Raw genomic sequence first — 20,436 nt, forward strand, 5'->3', positions numbered from 1 at the left:
AGTAGGGAAGGACATTACAGCCCTCCAGTGCATCCTGGCATATAAGTATTGGAGACACAGCTCTAGGTCGGGCTGTGGCATTGGACAAAAGTAGTTTAGTCTTAACTTGGGGTGGTTCTGCAGGGGACACAGGCTGTTCAGGTTCCTAGTCACATCCGGCCAGTTACACTATCAGGTTTCGAATCTCTGGGGTGTTGTGGTATTCGAAACTCTCTAAAGCAAATACAGGCTGGAGGTTTTGTGTTTTCTGGAGTTGATTTCTGTGGCGGATGGAAACCTCCACTTTCAGGGCTTGACACATTCAGTTACAGCAACTCAGCACTGTTGTCCTTTGAGCTTCTCCTTGTCATGGCCAAGACGGAAGCCTGATGCCTCTTGTAACTTCGTATGACTTTGACAATGGGTCACTGTCACTGAGGAAGGGTCTAACCATGCAATATTTTCAATTATGAGACTTAAAATGGGAGAGATCTGAAAAAAGTCATAGCCATTGCTTAGATTATGAAATTAAAGAAAAATTTTCATAAATGTTGGGTTACTTAAACACATTTGTGGATTTTAAGTGTAAAACAGAGTTACATGGACTTAGTTTAGATTCTATATGACTCCAGCAGTTTTCAGTGTAAAAAATTCCCAAATCAAACATTCATTGAAAGATTCACAAATGTTGGTGTCAGATCAAATGTTGCCAAGGCAGAATGACCTTGGTCTGGAATGCATTGCTGAGCTGGTTCCAACTTTGTATGATGATTAATGGTGTACCATTGTTTAAAAAAAAAAACAGGAAGATAGCCAGGCATGGTGGAACTTACCTGTCATCCCAGCATTTGTATAGCAAGTTCAAGGCCAGCTTAAGCTATAGTGAGAAGTAAAATTGGTACACAGTAATAAATCAGTAATAAAACATTGATTCCTGTACTGGAATTAATGTAAGTAAAAAACTAGAGTCCAGATTTTTTAAAAAGACATAATTTGATTAGCTGTTAATGGCTGTCTGTTTAATGTGGCAAATGGAGCAATGATGGGACCAGCATGAGCCAGAGGAACTCTGTTCATCCCTTGCTGTGAGGAGAGATGGGCTGGCTTATCAGTGCAGCTTTGGGCATTCCCTTGGTCTTGTCTGTCGCGGCTAAGACTTCCACTGAAGCCTTTTAAGGTGCATGGGGCCGCCCCACCTCCTGTGTACCCTTCTGTGCTCTTTGCTTTTTCATACAAGCAGGGTGATTCGGCTGTTGTCTTTCCCCCAGCGTCTACCTGTATGTCACTGGTAGTTCTCACATTGGTAGTGGGCACCGGGAATCCTTCATGCTGTGCCTCCAGGGTACCAAATTCAGTGATGTTGGTTCCCTCTTGTAATATACTTAGTATGAGAATTAGATAACGCTGTGGTCAACACACATTATGCTCCTAGTGTTTTTATTCTGAAAAGATATTATATGATAATAAACCCTGTACTTTCTTATATCATGCAATTTTTACATCACAGTCACTGGCTTTTGACAGTGTTGTCCATTTCCACCTTCCTAAGTTGCTATACCAGTGGTTCTCAGCCTTCCTAACGTTGCGACCCTTTGATGCAGTTCCTCATGTTATGGTGACCCCCCAACCATAAAACTATTTCCATTGCTACTTCAGAACTGTAATTTTGCTACTGATATGAATCATAATATAAATATCCTTGTTTTCTGATGGTCTTAGACCACTCCTGTAAAAGAATAGTTCATCCCCTCCTAAAGGGGCCTTAACCCCCAGGTTGAAAACCACTATTCTACACCTTTGTGGTTTATCTTTCTTATGTTTTTATGCATTTATATGACAAATTCCAAATTACAGACTATCTGAGGCAACTGCAAGATAGAAGAATGCATTCAAGCAAGCTTATTCTTGAAGACTGGGGACAGGGGCTTCTTAGGCTGTGTCAACACACACAGACTGTTTTAATTTTTTATTTACCTTTTCAAAGAATTCTTAAAATCAGTAGTTTGTTTTATATGTTGGTGTTTCATTTTTCTGGAACAGAATCTCATGTAACCCAGCCTATGCTTGAACTATTACGTTGCTGAAGATGGCCTTGAACTCCTGGTCCTCCTGCCTCCAACTCTCAAGTGCTAAGATTACAGGTGTGTGCTACCACCCCTGCTTATAGCTGTTATTTTGTAAAAAAAAAAAAAAAAAGCAAATTTTAAAGTTACTATATTTCTGTATTATTTGACTTGTTATGTTGACAGTATCTGTTTTTCTTTCTTCTCAATACCATTAAGTCCCCTGAGTGCAGAAAATGGTGGTTCAACAAATACTTGTTGAGCTAGAAACCAAGCCTTCTGAGGGCATTGACAAGAACCTTCTCATGATAGCATTAAATTCATCAAGTAAAAGGCTGATGTTTGGGTTTGGATAATGAGTTCTTCAATGACAGTCCAGGAAGGAAGAGCAAATTCTCAGACCCATGACACTGTCCAAACCCATCTTCTATGGCAACTTGCACAGCCTAAGCTAGCCAACTCACAGAGTTCTTATCCAGGATGTTTACAAACTCTGTCCTTCCTTCAAGGAGTCAGAGGAAGAGATGGCCTTGGAAGACAGTCCCACCATGGTTAAAGTAGACCGGGGTGAAAACCAGATCTCATCATGTCGGGGGAGACGGTGTGGCTTCAAAGTGCTTGGCTATATCACTGGTGATATGAAAGAATTTTCCAGCTGGCTCAAAGGTATCTAGACATTCACTCCTTGGAGAGACGGGAGAAGCAGCTTTGAGGAAATCCTTTGTCTGTGTTTCTACCTGTGGCATCTTTAGCTCTATTCACCAGCCATCACTTCCTAGTTTGCTGTTTTGCATCTTCTAACTTAAAAGCCATTTCACACTTTTTTTCATGGATACAGTGAGGAGTTTTCATCTTACAATCTCAGTATGTAACAAACAAAATGCTCTGCCAATATTCGTTTCTTTGCCTTAGTCTGTGCCTCTGAGCATGGCAAATGGGAGCCTTCGCTGCTTTCTGAAGCTTGGGTTCCAGTAGGGACAGGGCGGACTGACTGTAAACAAACCAAGGGGCCAAATGGAGGCTTCAAAAAATAGCCAAAACTTTCAGCTCCTGCTGGTGGCTTTGTTCAGAGTAACCTTGGGTTACCTCGTCTCTTCCTTACCTCTGCTCATCTTACCTCTCCAGATAAGCCTGTGGCACTCCAGTTTGTGGACTGGATCCTTCGGGGCATATCCCAGGTGGTGTTTGTCAGCAATCCCATCAGTGGAATCCTGATTCTGGTGGGTCTTCTGGTCCAGAACCCCTGGTGGGCTCTCTGTGGCTGTGTAGGAACTGTGGTCTCCACTCTGACGGCCCTCTTGCTGAGCCAAGACAGGTAGGCAAGCCATCATATGCCAGTTCCCTCTCTTCCTGAGCCACTAGCTGGGCAGCTACCATGGGCAGCCATAATAAAGTCACACCCTCCCAGGTTATCCCACAGAACTCTCTGTTTGCCTTTCGTCAGAGGCCAGAGGATCACAGATCGTCTTTTAGCCTTCTCATCTGAATAAGGGACCAGTCTGGGTATTACTGGCTGTGTATGGTAGCCAGAATTCGTCTGTCACCAGGAAAAAGCCTGCTGAAGTCTCCTTTAGTGATGCAATTATTTATTACAACTTTAAACAAAATGCTTCTGCGTTCCTGAAAAGACAATGGCTTACCAGCCCCCTTTGTGTGCTGTGTCCTTCTCTAGTTTAGCGTAGTTCTCTCCTTTCGTGGGCAGTGAAAATACCAGCTCAGCTCCTGGGCTCATGAAAAGCCACACATCCCAGGATTTGTCCCCCATTGTTTTCACTGCAGTGAAACCTGATGTGGGCTGGGCACACAGTTCAGTGGTAGAGCACCTGTCTAGCATGAACAATGCCCTACATTTCATCCCTGGTACTGGGGAGAGGGGGAACACCCTCATTTCCTCGGTAACTAGTTGTTAGAAGACAAGTCTTACTTTTAGATTTTACATGTGCTTCCTTTCCTTAGTTCTAAAACAAATCAAAAGGACAACGGCATTTAGGTGGCTGAGTCTTCCTGGGGCTGGCACTGTGGCATCTCTCGACTTGTAGATGTTGCCATCCCTTGTCCACTGATGAACGTTGAGGGTGGCCCAGTCCACAGAGCTCTCCTCTGTCCTCATGCATAACTCCAGTTTCTGGAGGATTGCTGAAGAAAGACAAAGGACTTTGAAACTAGAGTCCAACTTCTGCCATCCTCGCCGCAATGATGAATAGATATGAAACCAGCCTGTTGGTTGCACTGGCACACCTTTGTGCACAGTCAGATAAAAGCCGAAACTCTCACACCCGCTGCAGTGTAGCTCACTGGCTGCAGCCCCTCCCCCACAGGCCCTGCATTTGACCTAACTTCACCACATTTGCCCCCTAGGTCCCCAAGGCCATTATCTCTGAGGGACAGGCTGGAAATGGACCCCATTGTCTTTCACAATGCTGTTCATCTCCAACTCAGAGCTTGCCAGACTAGGGGCTTATTCTGTGGAAATATTCCCATTGCTTTCTTGTAGCTTCTACTTCCTGATTATGACACAGGTTCCATTACTGCCAGAGTAGAAGGTGACATATAAGACAGTCTTTGAAAGTGACATTAAATGCCAATCACAGAGTGGGTGTATCAGTCAGGGTTCTCTAGAACTGAGCTGAATAGTTTACCATCACAGAGAGGCTTCAATGAGAAGAGCTAAGTGTGCACATAATTAAATAGATGCCTGGGCAAGTACAAGCAATCATTTTTATCTGCAATAACCTGGAGATGTACACTTCGAGTCCCCAAAGCAGAATCCCGAGAACATGAAAATGTCCGCTAAGTTGAAGTTGGATGTGTCTAAAGAACCATGAAAGGACTTGCCTTCCAGGAATCATATGTCTCTCCCTGAAAATTCCGACTTAATACTGTTTCAAATGCTGAAAGCCCTGTTCAAGTCAAGGTCCTCAATCGTTTATAATAAATAAGAATTTTCTCAGGAAGGGAACAAAGAGCAGATTCCCTTGCCCAGGCCCCTCTCCTCCACCAAATGCCATCCTTCTGTGGCTTGTGACATACGCTGAAGGGCATTGTTCTGTGCACACACGTCAGAGTTTCATCTACATAGATCTCACTGCACTAGTTAGTTGTATCTGTATGATTCATAAAAGGCTTTGGAACACATACCCAAGTATGAGTATGTTTTCTAAAGTTATGAGTATTGTTTACATTTGATCCTAACTACATCCACTCAGGCGATGCCTGTGCTATCCCTCATGCCTGCAGGTCAGCAATAGCAGCCGGGCTCCAGGGCTACAATGCCACCCTTGTGGGGTTACTCATGGCTGTCTTCTCAGACAAGGGCGACTATTTCTGGTGGCTGATACTCCCTGTGTCTGCTATGTCTATGACTTGGTAAGTTGTACCTGGTTTACAAAATGCCTGTGGAGGGTAGAGGGAATGAGCACACGTTTGTAAGGTGACAACGACTCTGTGAGTCAATGGTAGTTTATAACACTGTGAATATATCACTGAACTTTACACTTTAGTTAAATGGGGCCAGCAAATTGGTATATCGGACAAAGATATTTGTAGCCAAGGATAACAGCCTGAGGTTAATCCCAGGAACCAAAAGGTAGAAGGAGAGAACTGACTCCCCAGTCTTCCTTTGATCTCCACACATGCCTCTCCATGCATGTACACCCACCCACACAAACACAAATTAAATGTAAAATAAAATGAAAATAGTTAAGCGGTACCAGCTATGGTGGCTCATACCTATAATCCCTGCATTTTGGAGGCTAAGTGAGATGGACTGCTTCTTTTTTTTTATGGTTTTTCAAGACAGGGTTTCTCTGTATTGTTTTGGAGGCTGTCCTGGAACTCGCTCTGTAGACCAGGCTGGCCTCAAACTCACAGAGATCCACCTGCCTCTGCCTACACAGTGCTGGGATTAAAGGCATGTGCCACCAATGCCCGGTTTTGAATATAAGGTCAGCCTAGACTTATAGTGAGTTCCAAGCTAATTGTCTAGAGAGGCTATTGGGGCAGGAGGAGGCAAAACAGCATAATAATAAATGGCAATTTTTATGTGTCTTTTACCACAAATTTAAAAAATACTTAAAAGAATTAGAAATAGGCTATATCTTTGTCTATAGAAACTAAAGCAATCACCTTAAGAGGTGCAGGTTTTCTTACAACCAGCTGTTTGTCCCTATGTCAAACTCAGCTGCATGCATGTCCCCTTCATCCAGGCATTTTAAGCCTCAGCTACACACACACTGCTCTGTGCTGTTGCCTAGAAGTCAAGGTTTCTAAGTCCCCCACATGTGATTCTAAAGTATCACCCTACCAGTGCAATCACCTTTCAGACTTAACAGAGATGGCCACCTCCCTTTCTTATTCTTTCTAAATTCAATACCATATTTAAATATTTAAATCTAGCTTCTGTGCTGACATCATAATTCCATTTTCTGGAAACAAATTCATCTTTCTCTATCATATCTAAAGTATAAAATACTAACATGCTCACAGAGGGAACCCAAGGAGCCCACTATGGGCACTGCCTGCAGGAGGGCTCCACCCTGGTTGCACCCATAGGTGTATAGAGGCCCTGCACATAGTAACAGCCTCCCCTAGGAGGTTGGGAGCTGTTCTGAAGGATTTTCTCAAGGACAGGAACCATGGCCCTCTGGTGATCTACACTCACCCAAGTAGGGGATCTGCTGTGATCTTCCAAGGATGCTTCTCCATTGTGTCAACAAGCAAGGGTGACGCAAGGGCCCAGAGAATTATCTACACCAAAGGTTCTCAACCTTCCTAATGCCGTGACTGTAATTTTTCCACTATTATGAATCAGAATGTAAATATCATAAATGTCTGACATGCAAGATATCTGACAGTTGACCCCTGTAAAAGGGTTGTTCAGCCCCTACAGGGGTCATGATCTACAGGTTAAGGACCACCGAGCTACACCATCTAAAGAAAGCCTACAATTGCACACCATGAAATGAGAACATGACTGTGTGTGAAATCTACCAATAACTCAAGTTTACCAATAGCCCACTCCTGTAAGACCCCTTTTTAACAGCCCCAACCACCCAAATAATTAGTCTTTTCTTTTCTTCAAAATAGATACCTATATAGAAGGCATGCAGAGTGCTATTTTCCAAACTCAGGACGGTGGTGACTCTGTTATGGAGGAAGGACCCCAGGATCATAAGACACTAACTATGCATATAAGACTTCACTTTTTTAGAGCTCCAAACTTGTTTTTAAACATTGATTATAACTCACTCTGAACCACCTTGGGTTTGTTGTTTTTTTTTCCAAAAGTTAACCAAGAGTCCATTTTGTGGTGTGTTTTAGAGTTGTTTTCTTTGTCATGGGATTGATCCCAGGTCACCAACCCCCCCCCCACACACCCCACTCCTACCCACTGTGGAAGGTTTGTCAGCACAATACCTCAGAGAAAGTTAGCTGCTGCAGCGGACTCCCTCCCCTCGTGGAGAGGCTGGGGGCTCAGCCTGGTTGCTTGTCACTGATTCTCATTCCTCTGTATGTTTCTTTAGCCCAGTTTTCTCAAGTGCATTGAACTCCGTGTTCAGCAAATGGGACCTCCCTGTCTTCACTCTCCCTTTCAACATGGCGTTGTCGATGTACATTTCAGCCACAGGACATTACAATCCGTTCTTTCCAAGTAAACTCTTCACACCTGTCACCTCCGTGCCCAATATCACATGGTCTGAGCTCAACGCCCTGGAGGTAAAATATCAACTTTTTTCCCCTAAAAATCTGTAGTGATAGTTCCTGAGGACAGTTCATTGGAGATCAGACACTGGGGGAAGTTTAGCCCTTGTTTGAGTAACTGAGACAAAGCAGGTAGCTGCTCATTTGGGTAGAGTGTTCATGATCAGTGTCCCCAGTCACAACTGTTATACTTTGGGGTTCTGTAAAACTGGCTACAAAGGGTTCTCAAGGTACAGTGGAGCCTGGGAATGGGTATCAACAAGCTCCTCTAAACTGTGCTGGTGGGCAGAGCTTGAGATCCGCTGAGTCACAGGGTGTGGATATGGTGTACCTCCTTACAGATAGGCACAGGCTTTCAGAAACCTGCATCTCCCAAGCTGAATTCCAGCTCTTGCCACTCGTCCCCGGCCCCCTCCCCTCCGTGTGTGTGTGTGTGTGTGTGTGTGTGTGTGTGTGTGTGTGTGTGTGTGTGTGTGTGTACAGACTGTAATAGAGCCTCATACATGCCAGGCAATCACTGTACCACTGAGCTGCATCTCAGCACCTTGCTTAATGTTTTTAATTTCTGATGAGACTAAGAAGATACTTGAAATTAAAGAAAACAAAAGAGGCCTTACTGGTTTTGGTTTTGTTTTAATATGTGAAAGATTGGCTCTATGCCCGTTTGCCATCCTCTCTGCTCAGTGAGGAAAACATGGGAAACATTTACATAGCCTTTCCTTTATCTTTGACCCAGTAAGCAAACAGGAGCACTTGGAACTAGGCCAAAATGAAAAGCAACTACTAATGAAAAGTAACATTGTAAAATTGTATCACTCTCTCGACTACATTGTCTCATCCGATAGCCATTAGCCCGATGGGGTTATTTAAATTTAGATGTAAATGCATTCACAAATGAATTTCTCAGCTTCACCTGCCACAGCTCAGATGCTCAGGAACTAGGTGGGGCTAGTACCTGCTGGATTGGATAACTCAGACAGGAACTACCAACTTGAAGGTTCTGGAGGCCTGTTGACCTCTTCCCATTCAGAACTTGTTTATAGCTCACTCAACTTTCCCACCCTTGGCTACCCAAGGGATACCTAGGATACGGAGTTCAGAGATAAAAGTCTCATCAATCTTTCTTTACCTGTGTGAAGTTCCCAGTCTAGAAAGATGGGAGATGACTGTGTAAACAAGATTGGGTACAGAAAGCATTTAGGGACTATCTTAAGGGAGACTGAATCTCAGTGAGATCCAGTGCAATGAACAAAGGCCAAGTTAATGTTTGGAAGCCCAAGGTGGGGTTTCCCCTGCCAGGCAGAGTCATCGTTTCTAGGTCCTTACCAAAAGACATTTGAGAAAGTGGAGAGGCCATCATCTTTTAGGAAATGTTTTGCTCAAAGGGAGAAGCCATAAGTAATTATGTTTTCCCGGCCAAACCAAAAGATTTATTACATGGAAATATTATTTGTTTGAGCCAAATCCTGTGCCCTCCTGAGAACTGCTACTCTGTAAACATTCCAGGTAGACTCGGGCCTGTGTCAGAAAACAGAATTGTGAAGTTTGTGTTTTCACATCTTGAGATCTGATAGACAGGTGTTAATAACTAAGATAAGCCAAAGACATTTTTACTAAATTATGTTCCACTCAGTGTCAGAAGGGCAGATGTGGTCCTGATTCATCAAGTTGGCTACAATTGCTTCTAAATTATGGATGAGCTAATCTTAGTTCACTGGCCTTTTAGTGTGGGCAGCCAACTCAGTTGGAATAGCATTTCTACAGACTATGGAACAGTATTGACTCTCTGCCAGCACTGATGGACAGCAGGAAGCAACTTGACCATGACCTGTGTCCCTGCCACACTAGGGAAGGTAAAGCAGGTCATTAGAACCAGGAGTCATGAGACCACACTGGCAGCCTCACGGTAGTGGGAAAGTTAGTGAGAAAATGAGGTTTGTAAAAGTCATGCCCAGCATGCACCTGTCAAAAGAGAGAGCCAAAGAACAGATGAGAGTTTTTTCCTGTATTAATAAAACATTGCACTGATCTTGAAGGATAAAATATTCTAATTCTAAAAATCATATAAGATTGCAGTGTCCTTGGTCTTCTTGTCTGTTGTCCGAGTGGCTACAATTTTTTTTACTTTTTATTGCAGCTATTGAAGTCTCTTCCAGTGGGAGTTGGTCAGATCTATGGTTGTGACAACCCATGGACAGGGGGCATTTTCCTATGTGCCATTCTTCTTTCCTCTCCACTCATGTGCCTACATGCTGCTATTGGATCATTGCTGGGTGTTATCGCAGGTGAGCAACAGTCTTGCAGCCTAACACAAGCATCTTCATCCCATGCATGTCACAGGCATCTTTTATACTGCAGAGCTTTCTCGAGGTCTCTGAGCAAGGGAGGCTATTGGGATATTTCCCTGGACCCCACAACTCATTGCAGAGCATCATGCTCTTTGCCTCAAGCTCTGACTACTCTTGGTTTTTGCCTCACAGGACTCAGTCTTGCAGCTCCGTTTGAAGACATCTATGCTGGGCTCTGGGGTTTCAACAGTTCTCTCGCCTGCATTGCAATTGGGGGCATGTTCATGGCACTCACCTGGCAGACCCACCTCCTGGCTCTGGCCTGTGGTGAGTATCCTACATATGGTGTGGGTGCCCATATGTAGGGGGTGCCCATGAGGGCTCGATTAAAATCATGGGCAAGCACTAAACAATTACTCAAAACATTTAAAAGGATCATATAAGAATTTGAAACGGGAATTGGCGTTTGAGTTTTCACTAGCTAACAGGACAAGTGATGTTCTCCCTCTGGGAGAATTAAAGTCATTTTTATCTGCCACACTGGTTATTGTGAAGGAAGAGCCTGTGCAGTCCTAGAAGCCATTCTGTTCAATATATATTTGAGGGAATAGGTCCATGACCTGTACTCTGATTGTGTGTGTGTGTGTGTGTTTGTTGTAATGCACCCCAAACTAAAATATAATTTGAGCTAAATATAAAAGCTATGTTGTTTGATGAACCAGGTAGGGTTTCATTCAGTCCTTTGAGAGGCCCCTTAATCAGCTGGCTTCAGACCTGAGCACGCTCACCAGAATCACCTGCACTCTTGGTGAATACACAGACTGCTGGATACGCCTCTGACATAGTTAGAGGCAGAGGGAGAAACCTGTACCTCTGACGGGGGGTCTAGAGACTACAGGCTAAGAACTGATTTGTTAGCCCTTCATGATTCCCAGTAGATCCTGCCTTCAGAGCTAGAGTAGAGTCCAGCTCCATCCTTCTCATTGAACTTGGGTCACGGAAGTGTTAAAGCACATTAAGCCCAGGAGGACTAAATCCAAACCTAGACACTACATCTGCCAATGTGCCCCACAGATGTTCCCACTACCCTGGGCTGCTTCTCAGCTGTAGCTTTCAGACCCTGTGTGAGCTCCTTAAAGTAAGGTAGACTCAAAGCTGGTGGGTTCCTCAATCTGATGATGAGGGACAGACGTTTACCCATAACCTGTGTCATCCCTAGTTCATTACAAGTAAAAACATTAAAAATAGTCCCAGAGTGGAAGAGTGACAGCCTAGGGGACAAAAAGGTAAAGGGATCACAGGTTGTAGAGAAATTGTTTCTAGCCTGATGTAGCATGTGTCTAAAGTCATTTTATCACAGACCATCCAACCTCAGCTATCTGTCTGTTTGCTAACCGGCAGAGCATGTGCGAGGCAGGATCTGGAGAGGAGGAGGTGAGAGGAGACGGAGGGTTTCATAGGCACTGCTCAGTTTGGGTTTATGCTGTGGCGAAGCTAACAGATCTCAAGCAGCTGTGCGCTGTTTAGATGTCATTTTGTCACTTTGTAGTGACTCAGCTGAGCTCTGTCAATATTTGTTCCTCTATTCTTTATTTGTTCTCAAGTTCAGAGCAAAGCAGGCAGGGCTAGGGGCCAGATTCTGTAGCTTAGCTGGGACAGCGTCTCTCATCCTCCCGGCCCCCAGTTTTGTTCTGAGATTGCTTTCACACCTTTATCAGGAGTGCAGACTTTATGTTTCTGTGTGTGTGGTCACAACAAATGCATTAAATGTCTTTAGATATTCATGATGCAGCCTGGATGGATACTAGAAAGCTTTGGTGTCCCTGTGATTCCTGAGCAAAGAGAACTGCAGTAGTAGAGGCAGGAAACTGGTGATTTAGGGGAGGGGGGATCCTGAGGGAGGCTCTCAGGGTTTGGACTAGAACAAGAAAAACATCTGTAGTCCAGGATCTGGTGGTGGGGCAATTGGAGTTAGAGTTATCAGGGAGTGCTGCCTGGAGAAGGTGGCTTTTCTGTGAGCCCTAGCACAGGAGTGGAGTCCATTTAGTGGGAAAGATGGTGTTGGTGGCATGGCAACAGCCCAAGTCAGGCAGAAAGATTTTGACCACATGAAATGTGGATTTGGGGGCTGGAAGGACAGCTCAGCTGTTAAAGGCTAGGCTCACAACCAAAAACATAAGAAGAGTAGATTTGGTTCTGGCAGGCTGATGAGAAGGATGACCTTTGCAAATGCTTTCCCTAAAGAGGGATCTTCTCACTATTTTTATTGTAGTAATATACAATTAAATAGTTCAGTCAGTACAAAGTGCAAAGAGGAATAAGGTAAAGGGGAAGCTGTACCATCCTCCTCCCCCGGGCAGCGCTGTAATGCCTTCCACACGCTCCTGGTGATGACCCTGGTCTACTCAGCCTACGCTTGCTAATCTTCCCATTCAAAGTCTTTAACTTAAGCAAGGTTACAGTCCCTATCATAGTCACAGGTTCGGGGGATCAGGATGTGGACCCAGTAGACAGCAATTTCCTACTGGGCCCTAATTCTTGTTAGAGGTAATTCCATTTTGCTCTCTGGACATTTGGAATTTTATCTTTGCATATGAGTTATCTTTCTCTTGCCTGTCTAGATGTGAGCAGGGTTTTCCCCGCCCCCTCTGTTATTATTCACTCGAATCCCTTCAGTGTGAACTCTGCTGTCTTTCTTGAGTTCTGGGATTTTTGTCTGCTTTTAATTTTTCAAATATTCTCTCCAAATATTCCTTTCCTTGTGGGTTAGTTCTGTGAGCTTTTCCATTGCTGTGGACTTTCTTCTTATTTCTCCTCTTTATCCCTTCACAAGAACCTCCAGTTTAGTCAACTGGACCAACTTCTGGCTCCATTCATTACACTGACCTATTGCATTCTTTGCTTCAGGCTTCGTTTAAGCATCAGCTGTGGTGTTTGCTCCACTTGTGTCTGTCTTTCCTGGCATTTGCTCTCCTTGGGTGTCCCCTTTCTTTGCCCCAGGGATTCCAACTGTTTGAGTGACAACTCTCAATGGGTGTTGGAAGCCAGGGCCTTTCTCTTAGTACAGATGAGCCATCAGGAGATCATGGCTCCTCTGGGGATGTAGGGCCTCTGCTGGCTGAGGTAATATGGATGCTTTAGGTAGGACAAGACCGTCGTGCTAGGGGTAGTTACACAGCTTCCAGTTTGGCGCCATTTCAGACACTGCTCCAATGAATGCCTTTGGTATAAATATCCAAATGTGCATTATATTAATATCTCTGTACATGTTTCTGAAATCAAAATTGACGGTTCAAAAGGAATGGCAATTCTAATGTCCACAGATATGGAGTTCATCCCCAGAGAACTCAGTTCCTTCTGAGGCTGATAGTCAACTCCATCCCCACTGCATCCAGCAGACTTTCTAATACCCACACAGGAACTCTTGAGACAGACCTCCAACCTCTCTTGCAAGGCAAGCCTTTTGTGTAAAATGCCACAGCAAGTTTCAGTTTGCCCATGTTGCCCTGCCACTGCCAAACAAAAGGCCCATCTTGTCTGCCAAGGTAAATAAATAGCAGACACTGATTACAGAACTGTTCTTGTCTTCATTCCAGCAAGGATTTGGGAACCTATAACAGCACCTGACAGGGCTGCTTTCCTTACCTGGAGATCAGGAACTGGGCGGTCAAGGAATAGTCTTGTTTGTTATGCTGTCTGTCCATAGAGCACTTTCAGGGCCTTTTCTAATGCAATCAGGGAATCACCTCCACATGGACGGGCACTATGCAGAAACTTCTGTGGTGTAAGCCAGTCCTAGATCTGCACTGCATGTCTTCACGGATGAGCAGCCTACTGTTTGTTAGTCTGACTCTCACTGTAGAGAAAAGAGCAACATGGACTTAGAGATTATTCCAAAGCATATAACAGTACAAAACTCAAGAGTGTCTGAAGCATGCCTTAGAAGCATGTTGGGCCTTTGAAGGATATAAGAGACAATGAGGAAATGAGCAGACCAGAATGCAGCTTGTGCTTAGCAGAGTACCTGGGAATAGAAGGTGAATGATTCAGTTAGATCTTGAAAATTGATGAAAGCAAAGAGGGAAATCCTTCCCAACCAAGCCACGAGCATCCTTCTTCCAAGAGTGGTACCCTAGTACGCTGTTAAGAGGGAAGAGTTCACAGCTACTCTGGGTGGATATAAAATTTCAATTGAGATTCCATTGTCTGCCTCCCTCCAGCAGACCTTAAAGTTCTGAATGGTTAAAAAAAATTGAGTTCATTCATTGTACAGCGAATACAAGAAAGAGCTGGAATCTGAAAGCAGAACTGTTTCTGAATTAGCCCTTATTAGCGTGAGAAACTAAGACATGAGAGGGTTCATTGAACTACTTAAGCAGCGTGGTTCTGGGGATAAAAGATGGAAAAAAAGATAAGTAAATGATGATCAGAGATCCCTCTCATCATTTCTGCCATGCTCCCAAGATAGCTCGTGTGATTGGTAGGTACTGATTGAACAATCGATTGATTTCGTGACCGTCTATCAGTAGCCCAGAAGATGATGTGGTTAATATAGGAAAGTCATTCTTTCATTTTAGAAAACCTGAGGACATTCCAGACCCCTCACCTTGCCCTTAGCCAAGACAAAGAAATTGATGGTTGGTTGTTTGAGCCTTTGTTCCTGTCAAGTAAAAGCCAAAACATGCCATTTGCAGTGGGGCTTTGTTTGTTTGGGGTTTTTTTTATCTGTTTGTTTTTTCTCAAAGTAAATAAAGGTTTCAGAAGCTTATTAATTAACTTGCATGCCCACCTTCAGTGTTTGGAAAGGCATTACATGAAGAGGATCTCAGGGTACACTCTGCTTCTGCCATGCCCCTAGCTGTTTCCTCTTTTTCCAGATTCCATAATTTTGTGCTATAAAATTCAAACACTTAGTATGAGGCTCCTAGATGCAGTGAGACTGTAGAGAATCCAGGCTGTCTCATCTAAATCCAGTCATGTTTATATAAAACAACATGGCAGCTTATTTGCCATGGAAAGATTTTCCCTAAAGTATTGCTACAACAGTAAAAATACAAATCATGCTGCAAGGCTACTTTTGTTGAGTACTTACTGGGTGCTGCATTTGTGTTGTTTCCTTCATGCTCACCCATCCCTGTGAGATTGCTGGTCCTGTTATAGCCAAAGAGACAGAAATGAGAACAAGGAGTTCTGCAGGGATGGACTAGGATCAGAACTCAGCTTCTAAGTCTAAATTCACATTTATAACTAGAGACCTAGGGTGCTGAGCTGTCTAGTAGAAAGCAAAAGTGTACATGCAGTCTAGGGTGCTGATAAAAAGTACATCTACCAAACAGTGTTCTTTTCTCTTTTTGTAGCCCTGTTCACTGCCTACTTCGGAGCCTGTATGACACACCTAATGGCTGTGGTGAGTTCTTTGATCTTGTTTTGTCCACAACATGACTTGTCAGTGATACGGAAATCCACTGATGCCAACCTTAACAGCATCTGGTGACAGGGTCCATGAGGATGTCACCATTGTGCTCCCATATGCTGACTCTCGACTAGTCCCACCCTCTAATATCACAGCAAACTCTAGTCCAAACTACAATCACCAAGCTTGTTACAAATGTCAGATTACTTGGTTTAAAGAATAACTTTAACAATAGCTTTATCAATAACTCAATACCACATTATCATGTTCATAGTCTAACTTGGGTGCTGAGAAGTTGACTTTAGAATATAATTTACTTATTAAGAAAATCAGACCTGTAGAGTAGTTGAGAAATCAGAAAAGATCAGAGATAATTGATTAAAGAAACAGGTGTGATTTAAAACCCAGTCTTTATATAGTCTTCATTGCACTCTGACCCACTCATCAATAAAACTTTTCAGACCTAGGTCCTACTTCTTTATTCCTAGGCAAATCTTTGCTCATTATCTCTTTCCTACCAGCACAGGCTGACCTCAAACTCACTGTGTAGCTGAGGCTTGCATTAAACTGGACCTCAGGTGGCCCGCTAATATGCCTGGCTTCTTCTTCCTTTTTAATACTGTCTTCTGCCCTTTCATCTTCTCCTGCCCCTCCCCTGAGGAGCCAAATACTCCCTAACTGGGCTGGACCCCCAACTCCCTAATGCCTGAGCTTCCTTCTCCCTTTCTCCTATCATGCAGATAATGCAGGGCTCAGGCAATGTTGGTGCATTCATGGTTGCTTGTGGGTCACAGTAGCAGCTGACTCTCTCAGCAGCTCATAGTGATTTTAATCTGGGAAGGTCTCTATGGGAACACAGCATCTCTGTGGCAGGAAGCCAAGCTTCAATTGTAGATCTGAATGATGAAGCATATATGACAGCATTGTGGAGTCCTTCACACCTGAACAAAGAAAATTCATAGGTATCATCAGTGTGAGGATCACAACTGGATGGATTCCACCAGAGTTAGTGAGGGAGATCTGGAAAGCTTCCGATCCTGAGGCTCCATCCCTTGATTTGAGGATAATGTGTATCCTGTATGATGACTGGGAAGATGATACTGATGTGCAGTCAGTTTTTGGTACGCTATTCCCCATCGCACTTGTGAGGTCCATACAAAAGGCTAAAGCTAATCAATGGAGTATACTCAGAAATGTGTGAGTTGGCATGGTAGCACTGAAGCATGGCACCTACCCCCCAAAATGTAAAAGTCTGTTTAGGAGAGAAAATAAAAAAAAACAATAGAACATGTAGAGTTCAGTAACCAGGAGAAGTCAAGGTCATAAATGTTCCCATGACTGACTAATCAAAGAAGCCCTTGTGGCGTGATGAATAGTCAAGAGATATTAGCAATTTGCTGTCATCCTGTGTGCCTGGTGTCACCCTGGCACGTCATGTTTAGGAAGTATGGATAAATGAGAAAACTGGACAGACATGTAGAAGAGACAAAACTGACTGCTGCAAAAAGACAAGTGAAAACGTTTCAAATGGCAGATGCCCTGACATCTTAGACATGATTAAGATATCAGGAGGTGGCATAGCAGATTCCAGAGCAATGCCCCCACCAATTCATACCCTGGGTCAAAAGTTCAGGTGGTTCATTGTGTGGACACTTTCAAATGGAATCTTAAAATGATGTGTGGCCTGACTCTCTCTTCTTCCCCAGGTCCAACTGCCAGCTGGTACGTGGGCCTTCTGTTTGGCTACACTCCTGTTCCTCTTGATGACCACGAAAAACCCCAACATCTACAGGATACCCCTCAGCAAAGTCACCTACTCTGAAGAGAACCGCATCTTCTTCCTACAAAACAAGAAAAGGATGGTTGAAAGCCCTCTGTAAAAGCAACGCCACACAATAGCTGTGGTCATGAGACATTTCTAAGTGCAGCTCCAGTTGGTTTCAAGATTCTCAGCAACTTCTTTTCACGGGGAATAGCTTTCAGGCTATCAGTGACCCATCCTTTGCTTGCTTTGTGTTTTTCTTTTTGACTGTATTCCATCAAGCACATGAGAACCATGTCCAGGTCACGGTCTCTGGAATGGAATTTAAGCCCTTCTGTGTGTTGGGTAGTGTTAATATTGCAATGTATTTATAAAGTCAAAATGTTCCAAGACAAAGAAGAATGGAAACAGAATAATTATTATTTAAAGCTATCTTTGATGTCAGTATTAAAAATTAAGTTCTGTAACCATCTAAGCCTACGGGATTCCCAGGCACAGAAGCAAAGCCAACCCAAAGTCCTCAGATAAACAGTTTGCTTTCAGAATTAGCACAAGTTACTCATGGCAACTGTGGCCAACATTGCAGTGGAACACGTTGATGGCAGGCTGGTCCCTAGCCCAGCAGTGGAGTGGTTCCTGCACCGTTGCGTGTGTGTGACGTTCTTGATGAGAATGGTTAGGGTTTTTCAAGCTGACAGAGCTGTGGGGAGGACTTTGCTGGTCAAAATAGTTTGGTATTGCTGCTCTTGGAATTTAAAAAATTCAGGTAGAGTTTATTTATTCTTATGAAATTTTTTCACTGAAATAGCCAATTCCTAGACATTAAATAAAATATATATGTATGGAATACTTAGCATAGTTGCTTTATTTTAATTATTATATTATTTTTTACTTCTTAGTTTTTGGGGGTGTTTGACATAAGGCCTTGTGATGTAGCCCAGGCTAGCCTAGAACTCAGCATCCCTGTTTCCATTCCCTAAGCACTGGGACTATATGTTAGTTTTTTAAGTGCTTCAGATACATGGCAACTTCATTAACCTCAAGAACCTTTTAATTAAAAGCTACATTTTAAATGAATTTAAGGACATCTTCTAGACACTGGCAGTTAAGTCACATTCACATAGTCTTTTCAAGAGTTCTTTAATTTCTATTTTTTATAATTTATCTTTATTTTGTGAGCATTGGTGTTTTGCCTTCATATATGTCTATGTGAGGGTATTAGGTTCCAAACAATTGTGAACTGCCAGGTGGGTGCTGGGAATTGAACCCAGATCCTCTGGAAGAGCAGTCAGTGTTCTTAACCACTGAACCATCCCTCCAGCCCCTAGTTTCATTTTTTTAAACAGACATTTTCTGCACACTAATGTTCTGTTTGGGTAACCAATGGTATTGGAACCACCTGAAAGAAATGCATGGAGGAAATTTTCCAGGTTTTCTTAGTAAATTTTCTAATTTAAAAGTTGCAGTTTCTGTGAAAAAAATATATGACCATCATACCTAAGAGGACAGTAGAGAGTTCCACTTGCTGTCTGCCAACTGTCCAATGAAATTTGTTATTTGGAGGTTGGGAAAGTAGCATTTTAAATCCTAAAGATTTTTTCCTATTGAATATGTTGTTAATGCCCAAAATCCTAGCGCTCAGGAATTGAGGCAAAAACACCACAAGTTGAAGGGTAGTGTGGACTACTCTGAATGGACCGGTCTCAAAAATCAAACAAACAAAAAAAGAAACACTTTCTCCCTCTTTCAATAGTCAGTGCTTGCTGGTTTTTAATCCCAGCCCTCAGGAAGCAGAGGCAGGTTGATCTCTGAGTTCAAGGCTAGCTTGGTCTAAAGAGTGAGTTTTAGGACAGCCAGGGTTATAACATAGAGAAACCCTGTCTTGATGAGCAAAAACAAGCAAACAAACAAAAATACAAAGTGTTGAGAAGACAATACACAGTTTGCTGAATGGCTGATGCAAATACGTCAGGTCACTCTCCCTCTATTCAGGAACCTGAGAACTGTGACCATTTTAAATCATGTGACCAAAGCTCGTTGAAGCCATGGATTTGCAATTGTCATTGATTCCTGAGTTGTCCTATAGAGAATCTGAATTTCCTGTGCTTGAACAGAAATTATTCTGTCTGGAATTTGGGAAATAAGGCTTGGGAACAGCAAAAAAAGTGTACGCAAAGACCCGGCCCCCCAGAAATGAAGACGCTGCATGAAGGCAGAATGGACTGAAGTGTCCACCATGCAGCTGAGCCTGTCTCAAAAACAGGGCTCTAACACACCTAAGCCAGTGCTGTCTCAGTCCTTCGAATGGGAACAAGACTAAAGCCTTCTATATTATTTTATTTATATAATATTAATGTCTTTAAGGTATTTTTGTTACTAAGTATTATCCTAAAGTTAAGAAAAAACTCTTAGGGTTCCTTTGTACCTTTTTTGCTATTGTCTGTGTAACAGATTCCTTTGTAAACATATGAATAAATTATATTCACAGCTCAATTCAGTCTCATGTGCCTTTATAGTTAGTAATGCTATTATATAGATTTGAACATTCACATACATACCCCAAGAGTTTAGGAAAGCCTGTGTACAGTATTGTCAGCTTTTAAAGCAATGGGTGAGAAAGCAAGACAAAAAAAACTGTTGGGCAGACAGACAACATGTCTGCCGGATGGCATAGGGTACCAATCACCATACATCATGTGATACCTACATGCCCATGCTGAATGTGGTGATGTGGTGACTGGCAGACAGTCTACCTCTTATAGAGGAATTTGAGACAGAGACCTACAACAAACCTGTTTATATGAAGATTAATTGTGGAATACTTGCTGGAATGTTTCCTGAGTACATTGGGTCGCCCCAGCCTCATAAAAAGGTTCTGTATCCTCTTACTAACAAATTGTCAGCAGAGGATAAGTTTTGGCAATGCTCACACAAGGAAAGCATGGGGCCCACTCGAATTCTAAATAATTATCTTTAATAAATAACATTCGCTTGTTTGTGTGTATGGGGGGCAGAGAACACTGCAGTGCGTGTGAGGGTCAAAAGATAACTGGTAGATGACCTGTTTTCTCCTTCCACCATGTGGGCTCCACTCAGATCTTCAGGACCAGCCTCAAGAGCGTTTACCCGCGGAGCCAACTCGAAGGCCCTCTATCTTGATCTAATGGTTGAAGCATCTAGATCATTCCACATCAGGAAACCTTTGGAAATCGCTGCGTTTCGTTTCATTCT

General features: G+C 43.2%; 1 protein-coding gene across 3 annotated transcripts in view; it reads left to right on the forward strand.

Moving 5' to 3' along the window:
- Positions 1 to 19,698, forward strand: part of LOC101835431 (urea transporter 1) — a 39,374-nt gene extending 19,676 nt beyond the window's left edge. For all 3 annotated transcript variants that reach the window (XM_021230901.2, XM_013118003.3, XM_005076476.4), the window contains 8 exons: positions 2,552 to 2,708; positions 3,168 to 3,357; positions 5,280 to 5,408; positions 7,565 to 7,757; positions 9,880 to 10,027; positions 10,223 to 10,357; positions 15,388 to 15,437; positions 17,150 to 19,698. In XM_021230901.2, the coding sequence (XP_021086560.1) occupies positions 2,552 to 2,708; positions 3,168 to 3,357; positions 5,280 to 5,408; positions 7,565 to 7,757; positions 9,880 to 10,027; positions 10,223 to 10,357; positions 15,388 to 15,437; positions 17,150 to 17,323 (1,176 nt within the window). In that variant the 3' untranslated portion in view covers positions 17,324 to 19,698. The remainder of the gene's footprint in view (positions 1 to 2,551; positions 2,709 to 3,167; positions 3,358 to 5,279; positions 5,409 to 7,564; positions 7,758 to 9,879; positions 10,028 to 10,222; positions 10,358 to 15,387; positions 15,438 to 17,149) is intronic.
- The last annotated feature ends 738 nt before the right edge of the window (positions 19,699 to 20,436 follow it).

Source organism: Mesocricetus auratus, unplaced genomic scaffold, assembly GCF_017639785.1.
Source record: "Mesocricetus auratus isolate SY011 unplaced genomic scaffold, BCM_Maur_2.0 Super-Scaffold_6730, whole genome shotgun sequence".
NCBI classification, from domain to species: Eukaryota; Metazoa; Chordata; class Mammalia; order Rodentia; family Cricetidae; genus Mesocricetus; species Mesocricetus auratus.